At 35.7% G+C, this 15629-nt stretch overlaps 2 protein-coding genes across 6 annotated transcripts in view; both read left to right on the top strand.

Annotated features, from left to right (window-relative positions):
- Window positions 1-604: 604 nt before the first annotated feature.
- LOC110370231 (uncharacterized) lies at window positions 605-2706 on the top strand. The gene is made up of 8 exons (XM_021325980.3): window positions 605-778; window positions 887-1074; window positions 1173-1320; window positions 1404-1581; window positions 1684-1897; window positions 1976-2109; window positions 2272-2361; window positions 2488-2706. The coding sequence occupies exons 2-8, from the start codon at window positions 903-905 to the stop codon at window positions 2587-2589; spliced, it is 1038 nt and encodes a 345-aa protein (XP_021181655.3). The 5' UTR covers window positions 605-778; window positions 887-902; the 3' UTR covers window positions 2590-2706.
- A 133-nt stretch (window positions 2707-2839) lies between these two features.
- LOC110373311 (formin-binding protein 1-like) overlaps window positions 2840-15629 on the top strand; it is a 35370-nt gene continuing 22580 nt past the window's right edge. For all 5 annotated transcript variants that reach the window (XM_021330891.3, XM_021330816.3, XM_021330664.3 and 2 more), the window contains exon 1: window positions 2840-3055. In XM_021330891.3, coding sequence (XP_021186566.1) covers window positions 3032-3055 — 24 coding nt within the window. In that variant the 5' untranslated portion in view covers window positions 2840-3031. The remainder of the gene's footprint in view (window positions 3056-15629) is intronic.

The following is a 15629-nucleotide window of genomic DNA, read 5'->3' as shown; positions in this document are numbered from 1 at the left end:
GCTGGAACAACTGATTGCTAAAGATCGTGAATTATTTCTGCAAATCTTGGATACTGATGTACCACTTCAGCTTTTAGTGGACAATATTAAAAGCGATATATTTTGGAAAAGGTGTTACCGCTCCAAATTTACAGATTCACCCCTAATAGCAGATGATAAAAAATGGATTAATGTTTTCATGGAGCGGCATTTCGCTGAAATGTTAGAGAATATGAATCCAAGGCAGTACGATCCTGAAAAGGCGAGTGCTTCCTGTTCAAAATAAAAAGCATGACTACAATAGATTCCGATATATCTATGTACCTATGTTCAGTCCTTCAGGTCTAATTAATTTCTTTTTTATTCAGGTGACCACACTAGTAAAACTTTGTGGACCGTATATTCAAAAATTATCAATTCGAAGTTTAATTCCGACTGATATCCCAGTACAAAGGATGGCTTCACCAGAGTTGGCTCATTTAGTAACAAGTCAGCGGCAAAATGGTAACAAACAACAGGCGAAAGATAGTGAAGCAATATCTAGAGGTAAGACTCTTAATAAAAAGTTCCAGAAAAAAATCTGAAATTATGTTTGCAACTATTTATGTTGAATTATTTCAGATCATATATCTCTACATGCTGCACTAGGCAGTTTGACTAACTTAGTTGAATTGCACATAACGTATCAATTGCGGTCAATTGGAGTTGAATATCGTACGGATCAATTTCAATTTACAAATAATGACGCAAAAAATTTAGCCCGTGGCTTAGAAAAATGTGCGCAGCTCAAGATATTAAGGTATTGTGTTCCTGTGAATCAAGACGTATGCTATATTAATCAATTGCTTTCTAAATTAGGCAATTATATTCTTTGTAAAGTTTAAAGATAGTCATATCGGTATTTCAGAATAACAAGAAGTGATATGAATTGCCAAAGGACTAAATACATACTTCGGGGGCTTTCTGATAACTTAAGATTAGATACACTAGATTTCAGCCATTGCAAAATAGGAGATGATGGTGCTTCGTCAATAGGAAAATTTATTGCCAGGCGTGATGCCCTTCGAACTCTCATTTTGGCAGATAATGTGTTCGGTAAGAGGAAGTTCATACATGTACCTCTGCTTATAAGAAAATGCAAACTCTTAATTGAACTTGAGCATAGAAAAACTGTGTAACATTTGTTTTTGTAGGTCCAACAGGTGTTGAAGGTATTTCACACGCTCTTAATCATACTGCATGTGGGGTTCGAACACTCGACTTGAGACTTAACACCAAACTTGGATCTGAAGGAATTGCACACGTAGCAGTATCCATAGCAAGAGGATGCAATCTAACTAGGTAAACTCATTAATCAATACTACTTAAATATCGACAACATATAACATCATCAATATTAGATCATAATATCGAGTTATTTGCAGTTTAAACATATCAGGTTGTGGAATTACGCCTGGTCCTTTACTGAAGCCACCAGCAGGAGTTTGGTCTACTACGAGCGCAGAAAATCCTCCGACATGTGGTGATTTACTGGCCCGAGCTATTGGTTTAGTGAAAACTCCATTACGTTCACTTGATATAAGTGTAAATGACATCGGTTCTGTGAGTACCGGATTGTTATAAGATTCCGTTCTTATGAATTTATGTACGTATTATATATATTCAACTAAAGTGCCCATCTTAACATATTTATTTTTATTTCAGCCCAGCGATAGTATACTTTCGAATGCTATATGCTTAAGTTACATAGTAGACTTAAATTTGAAAAGATCTGGAATGGGCTCGATGGCTAAAGCTGTAGCAGAGTCTGCTGCTGCGGCCCAAAGACTAAGAAGAGAAGCTGAAAGAGGAATTCGATTTAGAAGAAGCGCAGGAAAACTCGTACAAGCCAGTAGAGTGGCTAAAGGAATGAATATTGGTAGGTACAAAATCATATATTTTGCATGTTCAATATTTTATAATAAGAAAATATTTTAATAAGTCTTTTTTTTATTAGACACGGACCCGTTATTATTGGCTCAACAGCTGTCGGCTCGACCTTCAATTGTGTCTGTTGCATCAGAAGAAGGAATGCACAGCATTCAAACACAGCCTTTGCCTTCTGATTTTGGATTTATACCATCATTGAAAGTGAGTTTATTCAAAACGACTTGACCATTAATAACATACCCTTACTATTAATTATATGTACTTACTACAGCTACTCAAACCATCTTGACCTGAACTTGTACTCATATAAAACGATCACATATGATTCAGTTTACAAAACAGTTCAAAACATTTATTTTACAGAGCCCTTTGCCGTCATCGAGAGACTCATCCGTCACAGGTCCACCTACTTCGCGAAGATCCAGTCATCATGCCATATTGGAACCAGTCAGAGTATATATCATATTATGTTCTCATTTAAGGATTCTATTAAAATTATCAAATGATACTTGACGGACAGTTTGAAATTATGTTGAATCGTTACATTCATTTTCAATTATTTTTAAATATTCTTTCCAGGAAGTACGGCGCACAGCACTTGTTCGGCGTGGGTCTGATGGTTCGTTACTGCAACCACGGAGTGCAAACTCGCAAAGACACATTAAAATATTTGTTTCTTAATCTTGCAGTTGGTATTGTAATCACTCCTCATGTCATGTCTGTCGATGGCATTGAACGTAAAATAAAAATGTATGTATCTAATATGCTGCCTATACATTTTTGCAAAATAATCGTATTGTGAACAAAATGTTTTTGTTTTTTATTTACCCGTAATATCAGGGAGATCCTATAACCTGGCAACATATTTCATAGACAATCGACCAAAACCATTTTTATTTTTCGGACTTCCTGCCGTCACAGTTCTCAGTGCAATGTAGCCAGTCTTTCGAAATGTCATGTCAGTCAGCCATGTTTATTTCTATAGAATGTGTTTTGAAATGGTGGTAGTGATAAAGAACAACATATTAGTGAAAATATTTTCATAATTTACTTGTTAACTGTAGTGTTTTAGTGAAGCTTCAATGTGTTTTTTTGTGTAAGTGTGGATTCTATTGCCGTGAAAATGAATTGGGGTATTGAGCTTTGGGTAAGTGTCTACGACGGATTCCGTGTCGGTTGTCCAGATAATTGTAAATTGTATAGCTGCTGTTGTTAGGACTAAACCTACCTATAACATATGCTGGAATGATGTGTTATTTATTAATCTAACTACTGATGATGGTCCTGCGAAGGTTAACGTGGATATTTTTAAAGATTTTCGGTTCTAGAAAGTTTAACTTTAGTTTCATTGAGTTCGCAAAAATAATAATTAAAACTAATGGTATTAAGTGTTGTAATTAAATGTGTGCTTGTGTTCTTTGGCTTTGAGTATTTTTTTTTTATCTTGTTTAGTTGTGTTACGTGATGTAGGTATAGTGTTACTTGCGAACTTTCTACGAGTGCACTTAAATGCACCTTTACATTCACATGTTCAGTAACATTTAGGCACACTACGAATTTCCCACCAAATAATATCGTGGAATTACATTACACAAAACTTACTCTAATCTCCACCTGAATAAACATTAAAAATATAAGATTTAAAGATGTGATCCTGTTTAAAGTATTTAAAATCACAATCTAGGTAAATTAGTAAGTAAATGTAATATAAGTATTGCAAATTTATACAGCTATCTAGGCAAGAGATTTAATTTCTAAATTTTTTTATTGTATGAAGAGATCTTGAGCTCATTATTTGTGGCATTGTATTGACTTCCAATATCCTGGAACTAATGAAAAACTAATAAAACTAAACTATCCTGGAATCCTGGCTACCAACATAGAATGCCTTTAAAGTTAAAAATATATCGGCAAGCCGGTGAAAAACATTTAAAATTCAACAGATAAAGTTAGCCTACTACAGGATTAATTGCTTTAAGTTAATAATCTAGTCAGCCAAATCCCATAACATTCTTTCAAATTAGCAATTCATAATCTATATCATTTTCAATAAATACTTATTTTGTATTATTCCTAGAATACCAAGTTTGCTAATTGCCAGTCCTTTTAATTACCTAAAAGAACTTAATTACAATGATTCACACACATAAGTGCCTAATCATTCATAAATATTCCATATTTTTCTGTAAGTAGGGAAACATATACCACTTGATTATGATTCATGACAGTAAGCTTATCATACGTTCAGTATGTTGGAGCGCCTTGAGTTTCAGTGTCATTATTGAGTTTTATTCCATCTTGATAACTGGGTCACTGTTCGGAAGTTGCAAGATATCAAGTTGTACCACACTTCATACTCAGAATATTAATTAAGTTTAATTATACCAATAAATGTCACAGCTTTGCAAGTTTAAGCATTACATTATACATGCACACATAATAATGTTTGCCAAATCTAACTAGATTAGTTTTATAACATGTCTCTTATTTTGAAATATCAATTTATTATCAGTTTACCAGTTTTGCGATGACTTAAGCAATTAAGTCTTATTTAAATGTTATTGGTTATATAAATTTGTAGCATAGAAATATCAAAACTTCTATTGAGTCAGTTTTGTTCTCAATGCCTCAAACAAACAATGGATAGTGGTTGAAACATAATGTGTTTGCTCATTATATTGTGTGCTAATTATTTTGTCTACCAACACAGACTTGTAAGGTTCTATGCTATCCATAACATTCCCTATAAAATACTCTTCAATTGTTTTATTTTCATGGAACACAATTATTTGCAATCAATTCCATTCAATATGTTATGCCTTGATTATAGATGGGTTAAGGATATTATAATTTCACCATGCTATAAATATATATATGTGCTTGTATATGGTTAATTTGTATATCACTCTTTTTTTTATTTATTTTTTTCATTCGCGAATTTTCTCGCAACTTTTTTTCTTAACAGGCAATGGTCTTGTATTTTTAACGATCTCATTGACAGACGGTTTGTATGGCGAAGATTGACATTAGGGTCATCGCACTGTGCGCGTACAGCAGCACTTTGTGTCGCTGATAGTGTATCTATTTGGATCTATTAGTGTGCGAGAGTGGTCAGTGTTGGCAAGCGGCAAGGCCGGTGGCGGGCCGCATTCCGCTCGACTTGCTACCTAGTTGTGAAATGGTCCATTCGTTGCACCTACCTATTATTATGTAGATCGACTATTGATGGAAAAAGATCACCCTCACATGTTTTACGCGTCATTACCTACGAGTACCTACGTAGGTCTTTTTGTTTTGGCTCTAATAGAAATTAAAACCACACTCAAAAGTTGGTCACCTTGCAACCTACGTTAATTAGCAACTAACAATTTTAATAATATTCGTCTAACTATCTTTTACTTGGGAGAAAGTTTCGACTCTTTAAAACGGTTACAGTCTGAAAATAAAATTTTGACTCACTGTGCTAAAAAATTGCAAAATGTTCTTGTTCAAAAAATGTAAGCAGTATGGCATAAAAAAGTAATATAGCGTTAAATTGACATTACTCAGCAGTCAGTAGCCAGTATCATGTACAATTCAATTACTGTGCTGTCCCTGAACTAGTTCGCCAAGCGTTTTGTAACGCGACCTGGATAGCGGCCACAGTCAGAAACAACGAGCATAAGCACGGCATTAGCCTAGGGCTGATCGATAGCTTAAAAAACTGGAGAAACGGTAACTAAGTAGTTCATTGTCAGCGATTAGAAAATATCGAAAGACTCCTACAATCTGCTGGTAAAACTGGACATACGCTATCTGGCAAGCCCGGCCTTTGCTTGTAGCATTCCCTCACAAAATCAATATTTCAGTTTGTTATCGCATATTTACTTAGTTATCCGGTCACGTATTCTACTCAAATCATAGGCATTCACGTCAGAAACTTTCCCTTTGGAATCTCTTCAAATTATGTATGCATTTTCTTTTCTAGACATATTATGTAATCTACAAAACTAAATATTTTAAGGTATTTATTTCTATGAAAATTTTATTGAATTTACGTTTCCAGCAAGTCTAGTATGTCGTTTGTATGCATATCACATGCATCAAGTGGACTATCGTGCACCATTAAAACGTGATGCTAAAAGTTTATTATGGCTTTCATAAATAACACTTCACTACTAGTGTTAGAAGTAAGCAGGTTGTAATTAATTTATGAACAATCGAATTGCTTAGCCCTTTGCGTCTTCACAACTTCGCATCTATCATATTTTTTTTCTAACGCCTTTTAAAAGTGTGTTCATTGAGAGACTACTTTTCAATTAGGCCAATATCATCATTTCTCTCCCCTTAACCCAATTTCTTGTTTGGGATCGGCACAACACTTCTTTTTCCACGCTCTCTGTCCGACGTCATATTATCACAAGTAAATATAATATATACTTCACTATTACTCACATAATCAGGATCTAAGATTACTGCCTCTTCAATCTCGTTTCGATGGTCTCCGATTAGATCCCAGTTTATTGGGAATGATTACTTATCTGATTAAACGACCTTACTCATCAATCAGAACGTAACCCTTCACATTCAATGTCTGTATTACAAGTACAGTTACATTGATAACTTTAACTACCATCTACGAGGAACTGCCCACTTTTATGACCAATGATGAAGCAAATCTACATATTCTAAATACACGTACAGTTATTTTTTGTAATTGTATTTCAAATGTCTACTGCGGAAGTTTCTATGTGCCATTTAATTATTGTCTAAAGAATGTAGGTTTTAAGCTCAATAGTGAAAATCTTTTCAATTCTACGTTAGTTAGATTTATCAAGAAATAATTTCATGTAATTACGTCCTCAGTAAGACGTTGAGCATTGGTTTCTAATGACATGTAGTTTCTAGGGCATCAGATTGTTATCAATACTGGTGTAAGTACTAGTCATAATTGCAGTTAAGCCTGGATTAACCGAAAGATATTTCGCAATCATAAACGGAACTTGACATATTTCCAAGAGAGGCTCGTACAAAACTGTCAATCATCCGGAAATCGTTTAAAGTTCTTCACAAGAACAGTCTGCAAAAACTTCAAATGCCAGACCAAGGAGTTGTATTGGCACGATAACTTTTTCCTCACAATATTTTGCTGTTAAAAATATAAAAACTTTGTACACTGCAGGGGCTCGATTCTCCTAAGTTAATAATGTCAAAATCGAATAGAAATCGAATCGCAATATGATCGCAATAGCAGTTTTAACCATATCGGGCATTCTGCTACTAATAAAAGACCAATCGTATTCGATTGACATTTGATTGGTGTGCGATTGATCTGCTATTTTGGTAATTTTGGTATATACGTTAGTTTGCTTTACAATAATTTTGCAATCGTAAATCATTTGCAGACAAAATGATTCATTATTGAATGACAGAAAAGGATAAAAACGTTTATTTCAAAGAAAAAATAGCGGAATGCCACATACGCTTCACTCGTAATCGAGTCGGGATTGGATCTCAGTCGAATCGAGTCGAACGTGAATCGTATGTCGCTTAAGTAAAATTAGGAGAATCGGGCCCCAGGAAGAATTGTGTGTAGCCGTAGCGTAGTTTATTAATTGGTTTTACTAAACACCAATGTTTTCCTCGAATGATTATTTTTATCAGTTTGCAAGGGGGACAATATTCGCCTAACATGTAATTAAAATAGTATAGTTGAATTAAAACTAGATAATTCTACACTAAACTTTTGGGTTTCTTCTTATCTTCAACAACCTAATATACTTTTACTAAGTCTGCCTAATCCTGTTTTCGTCGTACAGATCTGTGCGATTTTTTTAATCATAGCTATGACTTGATTTCGACTGTGGGTGTTGAATATGACATTAGGCCTATTGATGTACTAACCTCTACCTTAGATATTGTTATTTTATTATTACTCTCTGTCCTACTGTATCGATGAGCTTTCAGCGTATTTAAAAAGTAAGATCCCCATGACAAAGTAATCTACGTGCCGTACTATAAACCATATTTTGTATAAGTATCCTGTTATATTATTTTAATTTAGTCAATCTATATTGTGGGCTGCCCGAAACAAAAAATATAGCCTACCTATTATGGGTTTCTCGACGGACGGTGATGTCATCGCAAAAATGTTCCAAATATTGTATACTATAAACCGTAGCGCATTGTTTGACGACATGGAATTGAACTAGACGCCAAGTGATATTCATTAGGATTATTACTTATTAGCAGGATCAGCCATCTAGTCACGTGAATTAATAAAAAGTCTAGTCGTATTATCATTATTCGTGATGTTCAATCTCAAACTGGTTTAGTGATTATATAATTACGTTTTTATATCAGTCATAAAATACCTAAAAATCTCAAATAGTAATGACGGTCATAATAATACTGAAAGTGAATCTGTTAACCTCTTCATTTCTTTAAGTCGTGCGAGAAGAAAACAAATGGTTGTCGTTTCACTTTGTTCAAAAATTGCATATTTTATGCAAAAAAATCCAAAGGTTCCTACTACATTTGTAGCAGGGCGAGCCGTTAAATGGGCCGACTTAATTGGATCAGGTTCGAATTTCATTTAGGTATGACCTTTAGAGACACTGCCCTCGATAGTCTTGATGGCAGCCACACCTGCGATGTTCTGTTTCACTAGTTTATTGTGACATTTCAAGGCTTTTCAGACTTTTGTAGATGTAAGTTGCCAGTCCTATAATGCGTGAAAGCATTTATTTAGTTTCTGATCCCTTGAATACATGGTGCCATAACATATTTTGCGACGTAGGCGCGCGCACGACTCATTTGGCGAGTGGTAGCAGGTCCAGTCGCAAAGCCAGGCGTAGAACCGGTTCGACCAGAATAAGCAGGACCGCGCCAAATAATGGCTAAGTATAACGTGAATAAAGCCAAGCAAAAAACAATTCTATAAACGACTGTATAAGGTTACTAATAACTAAATTATGATCGATTCAACGGCCGTCAAGTAGTTTTAGCATCTTGCAAACTGTGTTATTTTTGAGATCGCATGCCGAATGTACCCTTGCTGTTTAATGCTGTGCTCGGCGGATTCTATGAGAAAATTTTTGCTCTGGGAGCCAAATGTAACAAACATTGTGCACCTATTGTGCACAATAATGTATGCCGACTGTACAACATCTTCTTACGTCGCTGCAGCTTCTATTCTACCCTACAAATCCGAAAATAAACATCCATTGGAGCTATCTAGCTTGCCGTCGAGTGTGTTACTTTATACGGGATTAAGGAAATGTCTTATAAGATTTTAATTGAAATTCTTCTTAACTTACTTCACTACTTAATGTTGACGCAAGCAAGCTGCACCTAAATGATTTTTACCTCCAAAACAATAAGTTATCGAATATTATTCTAGATGCATTTTATATGGCAATCATCCGATGTTCACGGATTTACATTCTTCGTGAAAGCCAAATCACATGGAATTTGCGCATAACGAGAAAGTGTAACTAAATGTAAGTATCGGATGAAATAATCTTCGACGTAGTGCTGACTCGTGACGAGAATAGTCAAGCTTAAAAGCTTCATCCATCCCCAGTCACAAAGTCAGTCGTAAATGTCACGACCTATTCAAATCGTCTCTTAGACATCAAATTACATGACTAGACGTGGCATTGCTTTGTTGTTGTTGATGATAAAAAGCAATAAACCCGTGCTGCAACTTAAGTAAACTCCATCCTTGATGAAAGTATTGAAAGCTTTGCACATTGCGTAATGAATGACAACACGCGAAGTCCAAAGTGTTCCCACAGTAGGAAAGGTAAATAATTTAAGAATCAAAAATCACCTTGTTAGCAAGACGAGAAAAACAATGCATGCCTCGCCTGAGGTCTGATGGATGTGAGACGCTGAGCAATTAGAAGGCGATGGTGCAATTACGGTTGATCCGGTGCGCGCGCGCTCGTTTGCTAAATGCGGTTCCGAAACCCTGGTGCACTCACACGCAATCTTTATAAAGTGGATTAGGAAGTGTTTTTCATTGTAGATTTCAAAAAAATATAATCGAGGCGATCGTTTCAAATCTAAGTATCTAGACTTTACCTCCTATTAGCACTTTATAATGTTGGTTACGTAACTTCGGTCGGCTCATATACATAAATTAGGAATCGTAAGCGAAAGTTTATTATTTTTCTATAATACCTATCATCGTCTCGTATAGTCGTGATGTCATGTGCGATATTCGTTGAGTTTTAAATCGAATGAGCTACAGTTTTTTTCTATTCTGATATAATAATTTGAATATAATTAAAACATCATCATCATTAACGAATTTTGACGTTTGTTGTGTGGGTGTTTTTCTATTATTGTTAATTTTAGATCAGCATCTTTCCTTTTGTCAAATTAGCCCATAATTTAGTTTTTGTGAAGGGACTCATAATGAAAATGCAATTGATGCGATCGTTTATTTCTGAGTTTGAAGGTTAACTTTTGGTACATAGTCATGGAAAGACAATTTAAATCATCGATTGATTATCAAAAGTAATGAACCGTGAATGTAACGAAACAGTGTCTGTGTTTTGTTCCTGTCGGATCAACTCGGATGTAGTAAGGTAGCTTCAGGTCAAAATGAAATAGTCTAGTCTGTACCAAGAATTTAGTGTCGCAGTAAATCATATGTCCAGGAATTATCCCATTATTTTTATACTAACGGAATGTTGCCGTTGCGCAGTAAAGAAAAGCAGTTCTTGCAAAACCGTTAGTGACGCATTGCACGGTAAGCTTGAAGCAGGAAGTTTGAAACACGTGAACTAACGAGCTGGGTTAATCGTACTAGTTAATATTACTTCGGGTTATCTCACAACCGTTGCATTGCAATCCCGTCATCTCGTAAGACAGATCGTGTTGCTTTCCTGCCTTCGATGCGCCAGATTCCATTTAATACACAAAGTTATGCATTTACGAAGTTGTTTCTCATGTAGATTATTCCTTTAACAGAACTACTAAAGTCATAACGTAGAGAAATAACTGCGGCGAGTGGGCGGACATAATAAAACGTTTTTAAAAGTGGATTACAAATAATGGTTGCCGGTTGTACGTAGTGTAAAATAGAAATAGGCACAACGAGCATGTGTGTGTCAGTGTGGTTCGTAATGGTACAGCAGGATTTCTCCGCTCGGCACGTGCTAGTCAACGCACACTCCGGGCCGCACCTTTCGTCAACAAGAGTTTCATCTGCCACACCGCACTTCTGTTTACATATGGCAACTGTTTCTACGTTCAAGTTCGAGGTTATTCACTTGCAGGTGCCGTGAATTACGACCACTCGTTTTATACCTTGAATTAAAACAATGAACGTATTTCATGGAACGATGTTCTCTTTGAAACGTAAATTTTAATGAAGGACAAATGTGATCATAATGAAAAACTGCGGAATCGATCTAAACACATAGTAGTGCAGACTTATTTTTCCACTGCCAATTAGAATCTGCATAAACGTGCTAATAAGCGTTTGTTTTCGTTTCAGGTGAATAGGCAATTGTTACGCAATTTTATGCATGTTATGACGGTTTTCCTTTTAACAATCTACTTAAAAGTATAGTTCACAATATCTTGTTTATTAATGTCGAACAACAATGATTGTCAGATAGATGTTTATTTATGTCTACCGCATTACATCTGATTATGTTGTATTGGTATCAGTGGATATCCATCAGTATCTTTTCTTTATCAAAGTTTTGATACCGAATTTCAGGTCACTGACAAAATCATTGTAAAACGAGGTATTGAAAAGTTTTATATCGATCGCAAGTTCGTAACTAGCTGCGAAGGGCCCGTCCTGCACCCATTACTCATGTTTACATAGCCATTAGCCTCTGGCATCAGATCGATTTCCTGTTGCTTCAATTCAACCGACGCAATACTACGCTTATAGGGACGAACGGTATGATGATTGTATGAACTCGAGTTCAAGGGACTAAACAACCCATTGAATGAACATCTTTTATCTCCTATCAGTCTTAATTTTTAGTTGAGTCAACCCATGGTTAGATAAATAAATGTTGTTGAACGCGCTATCAAGGGAACTATCGATATTTTGATTCAATATCTTTCTGTTGATCGTGAGAATCTTTGTTAGATCTACCGTGTTTGATAAGATAAAAAGTTATCTAATGAATCGGCAACGCGGTTTAGTAAATAGTTTTTTGTTGATAATGTGCTATTAGTTCATCACATGTTGATGTGAATGCTATTTCGCTCGAGTATTTCTACACATTTGAGATGCTGCAAGAGGTTAAAGATAGACGACCGGTTTGGCGAAGACTAGTACGGTGCATTTTGTTAAGCATGCAATGCACATCGATATTGATTCACTAGTATTTCATCCATCTATAGAGTTGTTTTGTAATGTTCAGGCTCTTGTCAGTCTAATTTGCATACTTCCTGTGTCTCAGCAAATAGGTCATAATACGCACTGGTCATAACAGAATATTCCGCTGCAACAAGGCCACGTTACTACATACTGAGTAGGTACAAGTATGATAGTTGTGGCAGTTCATTCTTATTCGTATTCGCAACACCGGCTGCTATAAAGATATTATCGTTATAACGAATGCCTTTGAGTGCGTCGATCTTTTCCAGCGTCATGTTGCGTACTAGATGTAGTCGTGTGGCGACGTCTTATGGTACTCCAAGTTCTTTGCTAGTTGAGAGTAAAGATCTTTACATTCAAAATGATACAATTGTTGTTTTTATTTCGACAGTAAAAAACTTGGCATGATAATATCGAAAATAATTCAATGTTGTTTCTCTCACAATTTACAATACGCTGAAAGGTTCAGACATGCTACAACCTTAGTAAATAACAGTGATGATAGCGAGCGAAAGTGTCTCTCTATAGGTGCGCTGGACCGGACCTCCCTCGCGCAAGTGGGTGATGTGTCGCGCTCCACCTCCACAACAGCCGTCACACCTGACTCGCTTTCCTAGAAATTCTCATATTTATGATTGCAAACTCAGCCGTGATATCAAACCGAGATTAGCTACTCACCTTAATTTACTGGCCACGCATTGTTAACTACGATTTTTCTAGAAAATTGTTTTCAGCATTACCTCTCACAATCGAAGGTTTGTTTTACGTATATTATGCACTTACGTCACGCTTGATGTTTTCAGTGAAAGGTTCCAATAGAGCTGTAGGATTTAGTGTTGAACATGTCAATAAAATCCAGCATTTCTACCACAGTATGTTTGTATACGTGAACAAGGCTTGTAACTTGTTTGTTAGGAACTCATCAACATACGCTCACTTTCAATTTTCACATCGGTTACACCAAAATGGTTTTGTTTTTAAACTTTCCGACGCATTCGATTGCATTGATAAAAGCAAAATAGATTCGTAAACTCTAATTAAATTATAATATCCATTTTGTAGGTACTATTATTTATAGTTTCCACTTGACTAAAACTACGACGACGAGACAGCAGAACATATACATTAGAGAGAACCTCTTATCGAAATTGGTGTGCCGCAGGGGTTTGTCCTGAGCCCTTTCTAATGTCTTAGTATTTTATCCCAAAAAATGCAACATAACTGATAAATTATTATAACGTTATGTAGTTTAAAATTGATCCTGATCAATTTTGCGTTAATAACAAAATGATTTTACAAAAAAACAAATGCTGTGCAAGATCAATATAAAATGTAAGACAAAGAACTACAAACACTATCGCAGAAGCAAATTCAAGCAAAAACAAAAATAAAACATATTTCCATGCAAATGTAAGTCATTAGTGGGAAGCGTCGTAGAAAAGTTCCCCTTGCTCCTATGAACAATAGTGCAAGCGTTGACGACTACATGTTATAATGTGAATTCTCCGTAAGGTTATGATTGCGCACATTCCGCGTGAGAATTTGCCTTCGCACGATGCCGGCTCAAGCCAACGTCTATCCGTGCAGCTGCTTACCAACAGTATATTTTCAAGGTTCTATTGTGAAAGGAATCTACGTCAGATAACAAACCGATTTTACTTGATTTTTTAGTTTTTTTGCAGCAGAGTTACATGGAAAATCAATGCTTCCATTGCTTACAGTCTACTTTTGGATAAATACAATGCCATAGCAGTATAATATAACACTAGTTCCATTTAAACAGGTTGAAAGGATTGTATGCGTCACTTGTTCGTTACATGTTCGCATACACTGTTTTGTGAATCAGTCGTCCGAATGAATGGGTATTGCATCGATCGATGTACCCAGTAGTGAGCATTTAAAACATTTCCTCAGAAAAAGTTGATGTTTAATTTTCAACTCTAGTTTTCTTTATGTTCGTGTTCACGCTAGAATGGAGCTATTAGCACTTGCCATACTGAATTGACACATGGTTGCTATTGGGTCTCTTGTATAACTTTGACATGTGTGCAGTTGTTGCTTGGTGCATGACACGTGCTTAATGCATAGCAATCGGAAGTTCTTCCCTAACAAGCCATATGTTACGTTAGATATTTTTATATGTTGTTTTTTTTGTATTCTATGTTTTATTGCATTTAAATTTCGAAACATTCGTAACTTTAACTGTATCTGAAACCATTTAATGCGATTCCATAATAAAAATTAATTTTATTAATTTTCTGTAGGTATAACATCTTAATAATTGGCTTTCCTAATTAAATATTAAATTGATGTTTAATACATCAGCAGTACTTAATATAGATGTATCTGTTATAAACAGATGAAATGTTTAAAAAACATTTTACGCTTTTTAAATTGGTTTGTTTACTTCGGTATCTTTCAGTGGCGAGGGAACCTGCGTGTTACACATTTAGTCCACATTATTGTGAGCAGCGTTTGGGTTAACGCACTCTTGCTCATCTGATTCGTTGGATATTCTTCCGGGTTGATTTCATTTTGTAAATATATTTTTATTTTTAATATACGCATTTTATTTACAAAGTTGTATGATTGAAGACTTTTTGTTTCAATCAAACACAGGCTTATTTTATTCATGAAAGATTCTTTGTTTCATTCGATCACCGCTAATGCATTTGCTTTTATACATGACACAATCGGCTTATCGGTTTCTCGTGGGAATTTTTCAGTCGTACGTAAGTACTTGATTCAAGGAACAATAAATCACTTATTTGAAACGTCATCGCCTTTGATAGAGGTATTTTAATGAGGCGTGCGGTGTTTACGGCTCTAGTGTTTAATTTTGGCATCGATTGTTCATTAATCGCTCTATTCTGGCCACTTGAAATGCCGAACGATTTTGCCAGTTCGGTCATCATAATACACACAGGCGCCGCTGAAACCAAAATAACCGCTCGGGCGTTTTCGGCAAATGTTGACGTCATACGGGGCCATTTGGACAATGTTACAAAACTGTTTTTGTTTCGTGGGCTTATAAGATCGCTCAAACTTACATACTAAAAAAAACTTAATTCATTAACGAGTCATTTTGATACATGAGTCGGTTCTTAATATTCAGAGTGGAATTATAAAAAATAAAATAGGAATGTGAGTGTAAAGTGACGATCCCTAGTAACATGGTCGGCCGATGCCATTACACCTGCTGCGGTTAGCCGACCCCTCTGACCGGTCCCGCGTCCGCTCTACTGTGAAATTATGCACATCTGCTCTTCACAACCTTTGTATACCTAATTTTAATTTTTATAGAGGCCTTACGTACGCAACCTTATGATTCGTTCACTAATCTCAAGGACGCCACTTTCACTGACTGCCAAAGAAAGAATGCTTC

Source organism: Helicoverpa armigera, chromosome 5 (genome assembly GCF_030705265.1).
Source record: "Helicoverpa armigera isolate CAAS_96S chromosome 5, ASM3070526v1, whole genome shotgun sequence".
Classification (NCBI taxonomy): domain Eukaryota; kingdom Metazoa; phylum Arthropoda; class Insecta; order Lepidoptera; family Noctuidae; genus Helicoverpa; species Helicoverpa armigera.
The sequence above is the reverse complement of the archived record's forward strand: the minus strand, read 5'-3'. Positions and strand labels throughout refer to the sequence as shown.

Excerpts from the sequence above, each read along its gene's own strand:
- LOC110370231 (XM_021325980.3), top strand. The coding sequence starts at position 903 with ATGAATTGCCAAAGGACTAAATACATACTTCGGGGGCTTTCTGATAAC. Across the intron at positions 1,582-1,683 it reads GTGTAAATGACATCGGTTCT|CCCAGCGATAGTATACTTTC; the intron begins GTGAGTACCGGA and ends TTTTTATTTCAG. Across the intron at positions 1,898-1,975 it reads GGCTAAAGGAATGAATATTG|ACACGGACCCGTTATTATTG; the intron begins GTAGGTACAAAA and ends TTTTTTTATTAG.